At 52.5% G+C, this 15,581-nt stretch overlaps 1 protein-coding gene across 3 annotated transcripts in view; it reads right to left on the bottom strand.

Annotated features, from left to right (window-relative positions):
* Positions 1–1,072: 1,072 nt before the first annotated feature.
* Positions 1,073–15,581, bottom strand: part of RADIL (Rap associating with DIL domain) — a 56,189-nt gene continuing 41,680 nt past the window's right edge. For all 3 annotated transcript variants that reach the window (XM_079953692.1, XM_079953694.1, XM_079953693.1), the window contains exons 8-14: positions 14,979–15,151; positions 13,582–13,732; positions 10,880–11,070; positions 7,027–7,441; positions 4,318–4,457; positions 3,180–3,319; positions 1,073–3,022 (exon numbers count right to left, since the gene is read on the bottom strand). In XM_079953692.1, the coding sequence (XP_079809818.1) occupies positions 2,914–3,022; positions 3,180–3,319; positions 4,318–4,457; positions 7,027–7,441; positions 10,880–11,070; positions 13,582–13,732; positions 14,979–15,151 (1,319 nt within the window). In that variant the 3' untranslated portion in view covers positions 1,073–2,913. The remainder of the gene's footprint in view (positions 3,023–3,179; positions 3,320–4,317; positions 4,458–7,026; positions 7,442–10,879; positions 11,071–13,581; positions 13,733–14,978; positions 15,152–15,581) is intronic.

Raw genomic sequence — 15,581 nt, forward strand, 5'->3', positions numbered from 1 at the left:
GGCATTTGTCCACAGACAGCTTTCTGGGTCATGTGGCCAGCAGGACTAAACCACTTCTGGTGCAACGAGAAACCATGTTGGAAGCCAGAGCGCACAGAAACGCCGTTTACCTTCTCGCCGGAGCGGTACCTATTTATCTACTTGCACTGCGTGCTTTCGAACTGCTAGGTTGGCAGGAGCTGGGACCGAGCAACAGGAGCTCATCCCGTTGTGGGGATTCAAACCGCCGACCTTCTGATCAGCAAGCCCAAATGGCTCAGTGGTTTAGACCACAGCGCCACCGGTGTCCAACCTTTTACCTGTGATGTAAAGGTAAAGGGACCCCTGACCGTTAGGTCCAGTTGTGGCCGACTCCGGGGTTGCAGCACTCATCTTGCTTTATTGGCCGAGGGAGCCGGCGTACAGCTTCTGGGTCATGTGGTCATCATGACTAAGCCACTTCTGGTGAACCAGAGCAGCACACGGAAACGCTGTTTACCTTCCCGCCGGAGCGGTACCTATTTATCTACTTGCACTTTGATGTGCTTTTGAACTGCTAGGTTGGCAGGAGCAGCGACAGAGCAACGGGAGCTCACCCAGTTGTGGGGATTCAGACGGCTGACCTTCCGATCAGCAAGCCCTAGGCTCTGTGGTTTAGACCGCAGGCCACCCACCTCTGATATAGTGCAATCTAATAATAGCTGCCGGTATCAGGCCAGTGGCCCATCTGGCCCAGCATCTCTTTCCACACTGAGTTTTCCTCTGGCGGGAGGCATTTTCAGGCCCCTGCCTTGCTGACACCAGGCTCTGGGAAGGGCGTGCAAGGCCCCTCACAGCCTTCCAGAGTCCTTGCTAACATTTCCAGGGCGCTATATGGTAGGGATAGTTGCACTGGGCATTTTCCGGACTGGGCGCAATTCTGCCTTTGTGCACGAACCGCTGTGAATGTAACCTCCCCGTAAGTTGCCAGCCTGCTCTGCAACTGTGTGCCTCTTGAGTCTATGTGAATGGGTTCCCCCTTCCCGGCACTCCTTTGCCTTCCCTTTTGCAAAAATGGAACACAGAGTCCAGAATGAGACACGGCTGCCAACCCTTGTTACGACGGTTGCTAGTTTTACTGTATCCAGTTATTTAACCCAGAGGAAAGGCGCTTGGACATACCGGCCCTTTGTCCCTGGCCTTGTTCTTTATCACATCGCCTGCAATACTGTAACTATATATATACATTATTATTATTTTTAAAAAAGATGCACAGTATTAACAAACAAAGGTTGTCGCCATTCCTCAATCCAGGGTGAAAAACAGCTGTCTTTCAGCCCAGTGAACCGAGGATGTTCATCCCGGCAGAAGGGATTGAAAATGTTTGTCTTTCGGCTTGAGATAAATGCTGCTTTAATACTGTTCGCCTAGAAAACAGAAGCTTCTCCTGTTCATCGGGGTATTGGAGGAGGTCCTGTGTAAATGAGATAAAGTCTCCCTGCGTGAATGGGACCACTGATGAAACTTTGCTTGAATCATTGGCGTATTTTGGCTTCTTTTTCTGATCTGCCACCCGGCACACAAAGGATGATGGGCAGTGTAGCTCTTGCGGCTGTACTAAGTTGAACTGCCGTGTGACGTGGCAAGAGCCTGTCCATTTGAAAAGGGCCAAGTTCATTCGAGGAAGATGGATTGGCTATTAGCTACAGCAGCCCTGTTGAACTTCCGTGCTCAGAGGCAGTTGAGCTGCTGAATGCTGGCTGCAGGGAGAGCTGCTGCCTTCCTGGTCGTCCTTGCGAGCTCCCTGAAGAAGGCGCCTTGCCCAGCCGCGACTCAGAGGCTCCTGGGCTTGGAGATTTAGACTAGGTCTGTTGCAGCTGGCATGACTCTCTCATGTGCTTCTTAAGCAGGTGTTGAGACAGCCCAGCAAATTTGGAGGAATCCTGCCAGATTTAGGGCCATCCGATAAAGTCCCCGTGTCTGTCCATCACTGGGTCTTAGGTTTGATAGAGGTGTGCATTTGGGTTGGCCAATAGCCATAAATGGGGAGGGGAGGGGCTGGCTGTGAGGCCCCTTTAATAATAATTTTATTTATACCCCGCCCATCTGGAACATGTCCCCAGCCTCCCATCTCTCTCTGTTGCCTGACATCCGTTTCCCCTCTCTGGGACTTTGTGGGTTTAGCTTTTCTCCCTTTCTCCAGGCCTTGGGCATCCTGCGGACTCCGACTCCCATCAGCCCCTGCCAGGATGATGGGAACTGTAGTTCAGCAGCAGCGAGTGAGAGTCAGGCTCCGGGGCAGTGCTTCCCACCTCTCGTCCTGCACATGTACTGTGTCATAGTTGTGGCACCCAGTGCAGAGAAACCGGTCATGCTGTGTGGGCTCCCCACCCTGCCTTACTTTGCACCCTCATCATAGCTTGCCCACGACAGTTTCTTCCCCCTGGGCCTGTGCATTAGCAGGTAATTAAGCGATAACAAGCTCATTTTCTCCCAGGTGTTTTTGCAGCAGAGACAGGGAGGCAGCAGTCGAGGGCTTGGGATGTTGCTGCAAGGCTAAGGTCCCATCCATGCTGGGTGCACAAACAGCTGGTCTCGAAATTCTCCAGTTGCAATGAGAGCAGGCGGCCACAATGGGGCAGCGCCGCCTCTCTTTAAGTCGCTAGCTGTTGGCACCTGATGTCTGCAAGAGCAAAGCCCAGCCTTTGGCTCTGAGACCGCAGCAATTCAAACCATCTTGACGGTTCCAGAGCTGGGAGAGCAGAGTTTGCTTTTGAGGCCAGCGTAGTCTGATGTTGCCGCCTGCAGGCACTTCCGAGGGGCTGGTGGGAGCCTGGGATGCCCCATTGCAAGAAGTCTCCCTAGGCTATGCCCACAGCCCCGATCCCTTGTGCCTGATGCAGCTTGCGCTGTTGGAGAACCCAGGAGAGCTGTTTCGGAGGCACCTCTTCTATTTTAAGGGGAAGGTGAGGAGCTGAAGCTGATTTTCTTGGCAGCCTCCAGGTCCGATTTGGCCACCAGGAAGCGCAGCTTCTTGCCCCCCGATCGGATGAGGTCGACGGCACTGAAAGAAGGGGAGCAGGGGGAGGGGAAAGCCCATCAGGAGGAGTGTGCGAGAGCGAGAAGGCAGGATGCGGCCTTCCGCTGAGCCACATAATCGGGGGTCCACCTTGCAGCCCCTCTCCTCCCCCCCCCACTAAGCCTCCCTCCTCTTTCCCTACCTCTGGTAATCAGAGCCAATGAGGCTCGTGCCGTTGACAGCCAGGATCCGGTCCCCAATGGAGAGCCTGCCGTCAGCTGCTGCAGGGCTGTCGTGGATCAGGGTCCGGATGTAGATCCCGGGGGAGTTCAGGGGTGTGTGCTGAAGAGGATGGGGGGGGGGAGAAGGCAAAGCAGAAGTCAGCAGAGAGGTAAACACCAGCTCTCTCGCCGATGGATGGAGGCATTTGCAGGAGCCCACTGTTGGACGGTCACACTGGGAAACTCCTGGGCTGCCATCTTGCCATCTCTTATTGCAACTGGTTGGCAGTTTGTTTCCAGGCTCGATTCAAGGGGCTCGTGTTGATGTTTTAAGCCCCGAACAACTCGGGATGCAAAGACCTGAAAGGTCCTCTCTCCCCTCCAGACTCCCTCGGGTGCTACGGTGTAGGACCCCCTCCTGGCTCTTCCTCTGCTGTCACGAGGCTCAGAAGGGGGTGGTGACTTAGGAGAGGGCCTTCTCTGCGGCGGCCCCACTATGGGAGTCTCCCTCCCTAGAGAGGTGCACCAGGCGCCTTCACTGCACAGCTTCCTCTTTGCCCTGGCTTTTGACGCCACCCAAAGACCCGCCTTATTTATTTTACTGCGAACATGACCACATCAACCCTGTCCCTTGCAGACGACTGCAGTGCCTAGTGAAAACCAGTTGGGTTGTGCATCCGTAGCTGTGACCCACAGAGGAATGGCCGCTGGAAGGAGCGCAGAGAGAATAAACGCCCTGGTGCATCTGCAGCAACACAACTAGACACCTTCCTAAGAAGTTGGCCAGGGACCATTTTAGCACATGGAAGAAGCTCGATGTAGCTCAGGGGCAGGGGGTGTACTTTGCATGCCAGAGGGTCAATCCCTGGTGTCTCCAAGCAGGGCTGAAACCCTGGAGACCTGACACTAGTCTGTGCATGGACCAGGGCTGGCTCACGTGGGGGTGCCCTCCAGATTTTGTTGGGCTCCAAATTCCCCTTGGTCCCAGCAGCCAGCATGGACAATGGCGGGATGGTGATGGCGGGAGCTGTGTACCTCTTCATCTGTGCAGCTTTCCCTACCAGCCCTTCTTTGGCAGCAGACCGAAAGCGACTGAAGCTGGGAGAGCGAGAAACTCACCAGGCCGTCAATCAGCCCCATTCCCAAGCCGATGGGCCCCTTTTCCAGCTCCACGATGAAGACGTAGCAAAAATCATCCGCGGCCGAGCTGCGGCTTGAAGAGGCTGGCGTTGGAAAGTCGTAGGGTGTTGGCGAAGAGCCTGGGGTCAGAAGGAAGGCGGTTTGTGAGCCTGTCTGTTCCTCGCAAGGAACACCTTCTAAATACGAGAACTTAAGGAGAGGCTGCTGGATCAGGGCCAGGGCCCATCTAGTCCAGCGTCATGTTCTCAAAGTGGCCAACCAAACGCCTGTGAGGAACCGGCAAGTGTTTCTCTCATATCTAAGTTTTATTGTTGGCCAGGTTTTCCTGACCCAGTGGTCAGTGGTCTTTATTTTCCCATTTCTGTGAGCAATACACTCTTTCGCTGCTGTCAGCAGTATGGTAAATCAGCTGTAAATCACATTTAAACTGCAAGGATCTTCTGACCAAGTGCACACAACCAGCGCTGGGAGCTTGTGCAGGCTGCAGAGAACCCTCAAAGTGCGGCTGTTTTTGTGAAATAAATGGGAGCTCAGAGGCCAAGCGTCAGAAGCCACCGAGCCCAACCCAAGGCTGGAGCTGCCAATGGACTTGGCAAGGGCTGGCTCCCAGCTGCTTCCACCCAGTGACTCAGAGGCGGGAGCACAAGGTGGTAACACTCTGCATTTCACTGCCGAAGGCTGGGAGAGGATTTGGCAACTGAAATGGACTCCTGTCTACCTCCAATTCCCTCCCAGGAGCTGCAGTTCCAACACGGACGGGCTCTGCCCACCGATGGGCTTGCCTCGTGAGCCACAGCTCTTGCAAAGCAAGCCTAGGCAAGAGTCCTAGAAGCCAACTGGTAGGGCGGGGGGCAGGGAGCCCACCACCAGGGGGTGCCAGAGCCAACGACAAGCAAAGCCAACGAGTTCTAGTCCCGTCTGCCCCCCCCCATCTTCCTCCTCCTCCCTGGTTAATTCTACAAGGGAATCACCAAGACGGATCCTCAGGCGAAGGGAGGCCTATACATTCCATTAATAGTAATATTAATAGTAATATTTACAGCTTGTTTTCACCAGATAAGAATCTGACCCATCGCTTCTCTCAGAGACTTGCCTAGCCCACAAAGACTTTCAGAGACCTATAAGACTTGTGTTTATTTGGTTCTATGTTTTCAAGAGAATCCATCAAGAGTGCGTAATTTGTGACTTTCAGAGATTTAGAAGATTTCTGTTTATTTGGTTTTGCAGAGAGTGCATATTTCATATTGTTTAATGTTCTGTGGAGATTACATAAGGAGTTTATATTGACATCGCATCGTTGTACTTGGTCGCCGTGTTGCCTTTGGATATTACTGAAGTAAGAGGGCAGGCAGGTTGGTGAGGCAGCACCCCATCTGCCCTAGTGCACCAGCGCCTCCTGAGAGGTTGGCATCACTTCAGCCTGCAGGGTGGCAGGTCCCATTTTGGGGGGAGAGAAAAAACCTCCCCACATGTAGAAAACTAAAGGACCCCTGATCATTAGGACCAGTCGTGACCGACTCTGGGGTTGCGGCGCTCATCTTGTTTTATTGGCCGAGGGAGCCGGCGTTTGTCCGCAGACAGCTTCCGGGTCATGTGGCCAACATGACTAAGCCGCTTCTGGCGAACCAGAGCAGCACACGGAAACGCCGTTTACCTTCCCGCTGGAGCGGTACCTATTTATCTACTTGCACTTTGTGCTTTCGAACTGCTTGGTTGGCAGGAGCTGGGACTGAACAACGGGAGCTCACCCCGTCGCAGGGATTCGAACCGCCGACCTTCTGATCGGCAAGTCCTAGGCTCTGTGGTTTAACCCACAGCGCCACCTGCGTCCCACCCCCAGGCTAATGCTAGAACCTCCCTCCCTCCTGTTTTATTGCTGGAGAGTTCTGGGGAGCGTTTGTGCTTAAGCCACGGGGGCCAGCATCCTTTGCTATGCCGGTGGGGCGGGAAGACCAAAACCATGCACACCACAGCGTCCAGACCAGGCAAGGCCACACAGACACTGGGGCATCACCGTGTGGATTCAGGGGCGAAATGGGTGAAGAAAAACAAGCAGAGCTTGAATCCTAGCAAGACAGAGGCACTGCGTCACTCTTGTGGCCAAGAAAGTGGTCCGTCGGCTGCCCTGGGTGGGGTTGCCCTCCCCCTGAAGGAGCAAGTTTGCAGTTGTGGGGCTGCTTCTGCAGCCAGCTCTGTCCCTGGTCTGAGAGCTACGGCCATGAACTGGCCACAAGCAGTTCATGTTCTGGCTGCTTCAATACTAGATTACTGCAGTGTGGTGTGTTATTTTGTTATTTACAGATCTAATAAATACAACGAAGTTCAGTTATTGAACGCTTCGGAAGCCAAACAATTTGGAACCCAAACGCCGACAACCCGGAAGTGAATGCTTCTATTTTTGAACAATTTTCGGAGCAAAACAGCTTCTGAGCAGCGTTTTTCATTTTTCTCCCTTGCCTTTGCAGCCAGCCCATTGATCCTCGGTTTTCAAACTTTTCAGAAGCCGGTCTTCCGGAACAGATTAGGTTCGAAAACCGAGGTTCCACTGTATTTGATAATCCATTCAGATGTAACAGTTTGCAATAACTCTCAGCAGAATAATTTGGCAGAAACACACTCCCAATTATTATAACAGCCTTCCTGGAAGGTTCAACTCGCTTGCCCCAGAAAGTGTTCTTCATTTCCTACCTTCAAGTGTTGTGGTTTTGGTGCCGCTGAGGCCGTTCCTCCGAGGGTCTGCCGTGGCCTTTCCGGGGGTGGCCTCTGGGGTGAGTTCGAGGACCGCTGGGTCAAAGGTCAGAGGTGTGTTGGGCGGGGTCAGCAGGCAGGAGGGGTCTGCCGGCGCCGATGGGATGCTGCCCTTCCCCTGGGAGGCCTGCAGGTGGAGCTGGTGGAGGCTGTCCTGGAGCCGCAGCTCACAAGCCTCGTTATCCCCGGCGGAACCGTTGGCGCCCGGCGGGACAGGAGAGGGACCCCCGACTGCCCTGGGCTCCACGCAGCTCACAGGTCTGCGGCGCTGCCAGTTTGCCCGGGCATAGGAACGCCCCGTCACCTCTCCCTCCGAGTCTGCCTGGGCGGTGGTTTGGCAGCTGATGGCATCTGTCTTTAACAGGGAGATACAGGGAAAGGGGAGGCGTCAGTCTCTCTTTTACTTATAAGAAATGTCTATATCCTGAAATTCATGGAGGGAAAGCTGTCACAGCAGTTTACTACAGCCATACAGGAGAACCATGAAAACCATATTAAAAAAAGAATATTAAAATCAGAAATCAGCTAACTATTGTGCAGAGGTTATTATTGCCATTTACTAAATATATATACCAGCCTTTATCAAGAAACCACAGGGAGGTTAACGGCATAAAACACAAAATACGTGCTATAACAGTAGGAAAAGGGAAAAATACAACCCCCCAGAAAACACATTTAAAAGGCCGTAGGTTGCATAGTTAGCCCAAGACCTGGGAGAAGAGGAACATTTTTGTCTGACACCTAATGGTGTATAATGAAGGCTGCAGGTGAGCCTCCTGGGGAGAGTACTCCACAAGCGGGGAGCCACTGCAGAAAAGGCCCCGTTCTCATGTTGCCACCCTCTGGACCTCTTGTGAGGTCAACCACAGGACAATTTCAGGTTCTGGGTCGGTTGCTATGGGGAGAGGCAGTCCTTGAAGTGTTGTGGTTCTGAGCCATTTAAGGCTTTATAGGTCAAAAACAGCACTTTGATTTGGGCCCAGAAACTGGCAGTTAGCGCAGTCGGGCCAGGATCGGTGCAATATGCTCAAATCACCTTGCCCTGGTGATCAATCCGGCCGCTGAATTCTGGTTGTTCTTAATTGCTCCCGTAAACTTGGCAGAACAGAAACGTTTTCAGGAGGCATTGAAAATTTGGAACAGAAGGTGCCTGCTGAATCTCCAGTGGCAGAGAGTTCCACAGGACTGGGCTGGTGACACTAATTGCTGCATTTCATGTTGTAGTCAGACAAACCTGCCAGGGTGGGATAGAAGGATTCAGGTAGTCTTTGAGGCATCCAGGCCCTAAGTTGTTCAGGGCTTTGTCAATATAAGGACCGTGAACCTGGCTCCGTAGCAGAGGGGCAGCCAGCCCAGATGCTACAGAAGAGTGGAGTCTTCAAAGCACCCTCATCCTCCTTGATGGGAAGAAGAGGCAAAGGTCTGGACCCAAAATGCAGGACATGCAAGGCACCATCTAACCTGTTCTAATCTCTCTACAACCCATGGAAAGGGAAATCCACCTCTGGTGGGAGAGAGTTCCACAGTTCATCTCTGAGATGCATGAAGTAGGACTTGCTTTCCTCCGTCCTGAATCTTCCCGCATCTTCCCGCATTCAGCTTCCTTCATTGGATGCCCGCGAGTTCGAGGGCTAACTCTCCCCGTCTTAGCCCTGCTAAGGAGCTTTCCGCAGTCTTTCCATCCCCTCGCTTTCAGGTTAGGGAATTAGCACTAATCCCTTGCATTGGCTTCTGTCTCTCTGAAGCATCCGCCCAGAGAGGCTTTCAATAAAGGCCAGGCAGGGCTGCAATTGGAGATCAGGCAAAGTGAGGAGGAGTTGGTCTCCAGCGCCAGCAGGTGGCTCCCAGTAGGTGCCATCATGGGGTCATCGATAGGAAGAGATTTGCCAGACTCAGAGGGGAGCCCCTTTTCCCTTGGTGCCTGTCAGACACAGCCCTTTACGGGCTGCTCAGAAAAGCAATCACAATTCCACCTGAGATAACTAAAACTCAGCAGGAAGAAAAGCTAATTTCGACCACCTGCATAAATGGAGCACCGTGGCGCCCCTTGTCTCGCTTTGCAAAACTCCCGCAGCTTCCGCTACTATGAACCGAGTTGCAGCAACAGAGAATCCTCTGAGAATCCTCCGGAAAAACAATCTCTCCAAGGACCTGTTGATGGCATTTTACCATTGTACAGTGGTACCTCTGGTTAAGTACTTCATTTGTTCCGGAGGTCCGTTCTTAACCTGAAACTGTTCTTAACCTGAAGCACCACTTTAGCTAATGGGGCCTCCTGCTGCTGCTGCACTGCTGGAGCACGATTTCTGTTCTCATCCTGAAGCAAAGTTCTTAACCCGCGGTACTATTTCTGGGTTAGCGGAGTCTGTAACCTGAAGCGTCTGTAACCAGAGGTACCACTGTATAGTGTGGACAGATAGTGTGGACGGGGCCTCAGTGTGATTTAACAGACAGGATATTGGACTACAACTGTGGGCAACCAGGGTTTGAATCGCCTCTCAGCCATGGCCTTGGGGGCCACTCGCTGCCTGCGGTACCACTGTACTGTGGAGAGTGTATTAACTTAGGGTCTGTGTGTGTGGTTTGGGAGCTGCACGGTCGGGGAAAAACAATGCTGTCCAGGGTTGTAAAGACTGCAGAGAGAATAATTGGGTGCACTCTTCCCACCTTGGATCAAATCTACTCTTCCAGGTGCCATAAGAAAGCTGCAGAGATAGCGCAGGATAGTGCGCACCCCGGAAATGATCTCTTTTAGCTTCTGCCTTCTGGAAGAAGGTACAGGGCTATAAAGACTAGGACTAGCCGCCTGAGAAACAGTTTCTATCCAAATGCGATTTGGGTTTTAAACGCAATGTAAGGTAGTCTCTACGGGAGTATGTTGTATTTAATTATGGGGTATCAGAGTTTTTAGGGGGCTAACCAGGCTGGGATAGCAGGCTTGTGGGTTTTTGAATGTCTGACGTAGATTTTTTCAGTTTCGTTCTGTATGGGACAATGACAATAAAGATTATCGTATTATCAAGAGTGGAATGGACTCTCTTGCAAGAGGGGCTGGCCGGCCAGCTGACACCCTGATCTGGAGAACTGCAAGCTGCATTTGTTGCCTTGACCTGAAAATGTGTGGGTGCTGATTTCACAACCAGGTGAACTCGCAACCCCAGGGAGAAGGTGGACAATATCGTTGTCCTTCCCAATTCAGGTTATAGGAAGATTTCTTTGCAGACACTCAGCAGAAACAGGCAGGTGGTGTTGAAGGAAAGGCGATGAGCAGGTGCAGGCGCAGGTCTGGTGGGGGTTTAACATGTGCACGCCTTGGAATTTGAGCCCTCAACTGGTTTTCAATTATTCAGAATCGCTGCTGGATTTCATGTTGGGCTTGCAGCAGCAGCTGGTTTGCTGGTTGGGTGTGAGCCCTGGGGTGATGGAAGGAGCCACAATATTTCAGATTGGGGGTGGGGGGGAGAAGAAAAGACTTGCCCCTCTGCTCAACTCTCTACCAGCGGGGTGAACCCCACTGAAAGTCTCACGTCCAAGACTGCAGAATTAGATAAATTAACAGGAAGGATTCAAAAGCTGCGGGACCAGAGATTCTTAGAAGACTGGAGTAAATATATGAACTATCTGAAAAGTAATTGGGATGAACAGGACTGCAAGAAGGTGGATTAAGGATTAAGGTGGATTATTTGAAATATTGCAAGAAAGACTACAAAAAGAATGATTAGTTAAGGATAATTAAGTGTAATAGGATGTGAGATCAAACCCTCAAGATTCTGGAAAGGCAAAAGAGTTTTACCTTGGGGGTCTCCGCTTCGGGCGAGTCGCTGGGGTGGGGGCTTTTGCTGCGCAAGCTCCACAGGAAGTGGCGGATGTAGAGGAAGTGTTGGTAAATATTGTCGTCCAGGTGTTCAGCCTCCAGGTCTACCTTGAACCCTCCACTGGGCAGCATGATTGGCGGGTGGCTGTCAAAGGACTCCAGGATGTCATCTAAAGCCCGTTGTGGCGGAAGCAAATGCGTGAGTTTTGGGTTTTTGTGATGCAACCAGAAAGAACAGCATCCCCCCCCCCCCGTCCCACTGTGATCCATGCAATGGTCACCTCCAGACTTGATTATTGTAATTTGCTCTACGTGGGGCTGCCCTTGAGACTGACCCAGAAACTCCAGCGGGTGCAGAATCCCATGGCGATACTCCTTACTGGGTCCTCGCCGTGGCATCACATTCATCCAGTGCTATACCAACTGCACTGGCTCCCAGTGGAGTACAGGGTCAGGTTTAAGGTGCTGGTTTTAACCTTTAAGGGACGCGGATGGCACTGTGGATTAAACCACAAAACCTAGGGCTTGCCGATCAGAAGGTCGGCGGTTCGAATCCCCGTGACGGGGTGAGCTCCTATTGCTCAGTCCCTGCTCCTGCCCACCTAGCAGTTCGAAAACACATCAAAGTGCAAGTAGATAAATAGGTACTGCTCCGGCAGGAAGGTAAACGGCGTTTCCGTGCACTGCTCTGGTTCGCCAGAAGCAGCTTAGTCATGCTGGCCACATGACCCGGAAGCTGGACGCCGGCTCCCTCGGCCAGTAAAGCGAGATGAGCGCCGCAACCCCAGAGTCGGCCACGACTGGACCTAATGGTCAGGGGTCCCTTTACCTTTACCCTTTAAAGCCCTATACGGCCTAGGACCTTCGTACCTACGGGACCGCCTCTCCTGGTGTGCCTCACGGAGGACCTTAAGGTCCACAAATAACAACACTTTGGAGGTCCCAAGCCGCAAGGTGGTTAGATTGGTCTCAACTAGGGCCAGGGCCTTTTCAGTACTGGCCCTGACTTGGTGGAACGCTCTGTCACAAGAGACCAGGGCCCTGCGGGACTTGACATTTTTCTGCAGGGCCTGCAAGACAGAGCTGTTCCGCCTGGCCTTTGGCCATGGCACAGTCTGACCCCCCCCCCTTACTGTAATCCTCATAGCACTCTAGCCCAATGGTTGCCATTAATTTGATTCTGAATTGATTTTAGAATGAATTGATTTTTAGAATGCTGTGTTACTTTATTGCTGTTAGCCGCTCTGAGCCTGGCTTTTATTATTATTATTATGTGCCCCAGAATCCTCTGTGCTGTTTGGAGGGGTGCTACCACACACGCCCCGTTGGCATGGGACAGGAGAACCGCTTCCCGACCCCGCCTAAACCAGCCAAGGAAGCAGAAATCGGCCGCCCTGTCTCCATCTTTCAGACTAATTGCTTAGGCTCGGATGAGGCTTCTCTGCCGATCACTTTGGGTACTTGACACAAAATTATTCCCCAAATGTTGATTTAAAAGGTTGCCTTTCCTGGCAGGGGAACGCTTGTTTCCACTGTGATATTTCAGCAGCCTCCTGTTTTCGCCCTAAAAGCTCTGCGGGGAACGATGGGCATCCGTGCTCCGAGACAAGAGCACATGCAAAGGCTGTGGCTGGTGCCGTTTCCCTTGTGCTCAAATGGTGTGAAGACCGCATGCGGCACTCGCCTCTCTCTGAGCAATGTGCCCCTCAAACGTCTCCCATTAATCAAAACGTGCGCTGGAGGGGGGGGAGCAGGGGAGCGAGCCAAGCGGATTGGTCAGCCCTGCAAAATGACTTTCACCTATGAAATAGGAAGCTACGCCTGGGACCCGCAGCAAAATGTTGCAGTAAGTGCTCCCGTTCAAGGTCTCGGCTGCGATGACCTTTCCCAGAGCGCTTCGTTCCGTCCCCCGTTCCCACAAGAATCAGCCAGTAATCTGTGCCCCCCCCCAAGCACAGTTAGGGCTGCATTGGGTCCTCATTCAACTTGAGATTTTCTTTTCTGAAGTGTTTTCGTATTTTTGAAAGACTGGCAGAGAGTTTCATAAAGGTGACTTCCACAGCCCAGCTTGGGGGTGTCAGGGATTCATAGAATCATAGGGACACGGAGGGTCATCTAGTCCAACTCCCATCAAGGCAGGAATGTAATTGGTGACGAGGGGTGGGCATCCAATCAGCACTGAAGTCCGTCCCATTTCATTTTCAGTGGCAGAGAAATGGGGACGTTTGAACTGCATATACTGGGGTCAGCAAACTTTTTCAGCAGGGGGCAGGTGCACTGTACCTTAGACCTTGTGGGGGGCTGGACTATATTGGGGGGGGGGAATAAAGAAATTCCTAAGCCCCACAAATAACCCAGAGAAGCACTTTAAATAAAAGCACACATTCTATTCATGTAAAAACACCAGGCAGGCCCCACAAATAACCCAGAGATGCATTTTAAATAAAAGGACGCATTCTACACATGTAAAAACATGCTGATTCCCCGAACATCTGTGGGCCGGATTTAGTAGGCGATTGGGCCGCATCCAGCCCCCGGGCTTTAGGTTGCCTACCCATGGCATACACATTTGTTTCTTTAAGCATTTCCCCCATTGCCCCTTCTGACTCTCCCCTTCTACGATTCCCCCACGATTCTCAACAGAATCCCTCGCCGGGCAACCCGGCCGTGGCTGATCTTACCTGTCCTGAAGGCTGCCAGGCTGTCCTCCTTGCTGGGCTGCCAGGCTGGTACACAGCCCATGTCGGACGAGGCCTGGTACTGGGTGAGGATGTGGTGCAGTTGGGCAGGATTGAGGGCAGGGAATTCGGCTCTCAGCACAGGCCAGGTCATCTGAGCAAAGCAAGAGAGGGATGGGTGATGTTTTGCAGAGGGATGAACCCCACGGCCATCACTGGGCGGCTGGCGCCACCCTCAGACGTGTGCTGCCAACATCACGGGATTGTGAGGATCTTAGATGCTGAGATTTCAGAGACCAAACCTGAGACCTAGGGGACTGGCTGGACACTGAGAGGTGGTGGCCGGAGACTGCTGAGTAGGCACTGGGAGAAGGGGGGTTGGAGACTGACTTGGAGGAAGGGATCAGTGATCTGGGAGAGCCTGGAAGACGAGGCTCAGAGGCAGGAGAAGCTGCAAGATTGGAAAGCAAAGAGCAGGTGCCAGAGGAGGGAGAGATGGGTTGGGATGGTGGAGAGTCAAGGCCAGGCATAGGCAAACTCGGCCCTCAGATATTTTGGGACTACAACTCCCATCACCCCTAGCTAACAGGACCAGTGGTCAGGGATGATGGGAATTGTAGTCTCAAAACATCTGGAGGGCAGAGTTTGCCTATGCCTGGTCAAGGCCTTCCACACCTCCTCCTCCTGCCCCACCACCCCTGCTTCACTGAGGGGAAGGGGGAGGGGAGGAGAGCATCACCCCCCAGAAAGGTTATTCAAAAATTTCCAGAGATAGAGGTTAATTGGGAGGGGGAAGAGGAGGGAGGAGAGCATCACCCCCCAGAAATATGCAATAATTTCCAGAGACAGAGGTTAATTGGGAGGGGGAAGAGGGGGGAGGAGAGCATCACCCCCCAGAAAGACTATGCAATAATTTGCAGAGATAGAGGTTAATGGGGGGGAGAGCATCAACCCCCCCGAAAGGTTATACAAAAATTTCCAGAGATAGAGGTTAATTGGGAGAGGGGAAGAGGGAGGGGAGGAGAGCATTACCCCCAGAAAGACTATGCAATAAGAGATGGAAGTTTATTGGGAGAGGGGAGGAGGGCAGGACACTCCTGCCCCGTTTGAGGCCATGCAGTAATCTGCATCCAGCTCCTGCTGGGCTGCAGCTTTCAAGCTGCAGGCAGCCTCCTCGATTAAATTATTTTTTTTAAAGGTGCCCTCACCCAGCTGGAGAGTCAAGCCCCCTCCGTCCGTCCTGCCACCTGCAAGGGGTTAGCAGACAAGCCTGGAGACTTTGGGTCAGCCCCCAGAGACCTGGCAACCCTACTCACGAGACGGTGGCTACGGGCACATAAAACTCCCCCCTGCTGGACTGCCCGACTGGACGTGCCCCTTTGAGGCCAAGGGCTCCTCACCTGCACCAGCTGGGAGTTTGGCATGGCCAAGAGGCTGGCCACGCTGGAGAGCTTGCCAAAGAACTCGTCTGCCAGCTGCCCAAAGCCCACACGCTGTGCCCATTCCAGGAGCAGCCGAAGGGTGGCACGGACTCTCACGCCTTTCGACCAGTGGAAGCAGCCCAAGGAGGAGCCTGGGGAGGAGGAGGAAGAGGAGGAGGAGGAGAAGAAGAAGAAGGTCATGGAAGGATCACCAGCTTCGGATGTGCATTGTCAGATTGCCCAGCTGAACCCCTGAGATCCTCATTTCTGCCAGGTTTTCCCATTTCAAATAATTTACGAGCGCTTCTTGGATTTTATTTCATTTACTTATTAGATTATTGATTGATTGATTGATTTGTACCCCTCCTTTCCCCCTGACAGCTAAAAACAGAGGGTGTGAGGAACAATAATTATGAAACAATTAAACCTTGACAGAATTAAATCTCGCTCCAGATCCCCGTCTCCAGATCAAGCCGCCTTGAGCATTGTTTTAACTATGGAAAGGCGGCGTACAAATAAAATGACAATGATGATGATCTCTTGCCAGCATCCTTAGTCTTCCTGTGGGAATGTTCAGGGAGG

The sequence above is a fragment of the Podarcis cretensis genome (genome assembly GCF_951804945.1).
Source record: "Podarcis cretensis genome assembly, chromosome: 14".
NCBI lineage: Eukaryota > Metazoa > Chordata > Lepidosauria > Squamata > Lacertidae > Podarcis > Podarcis cretensis.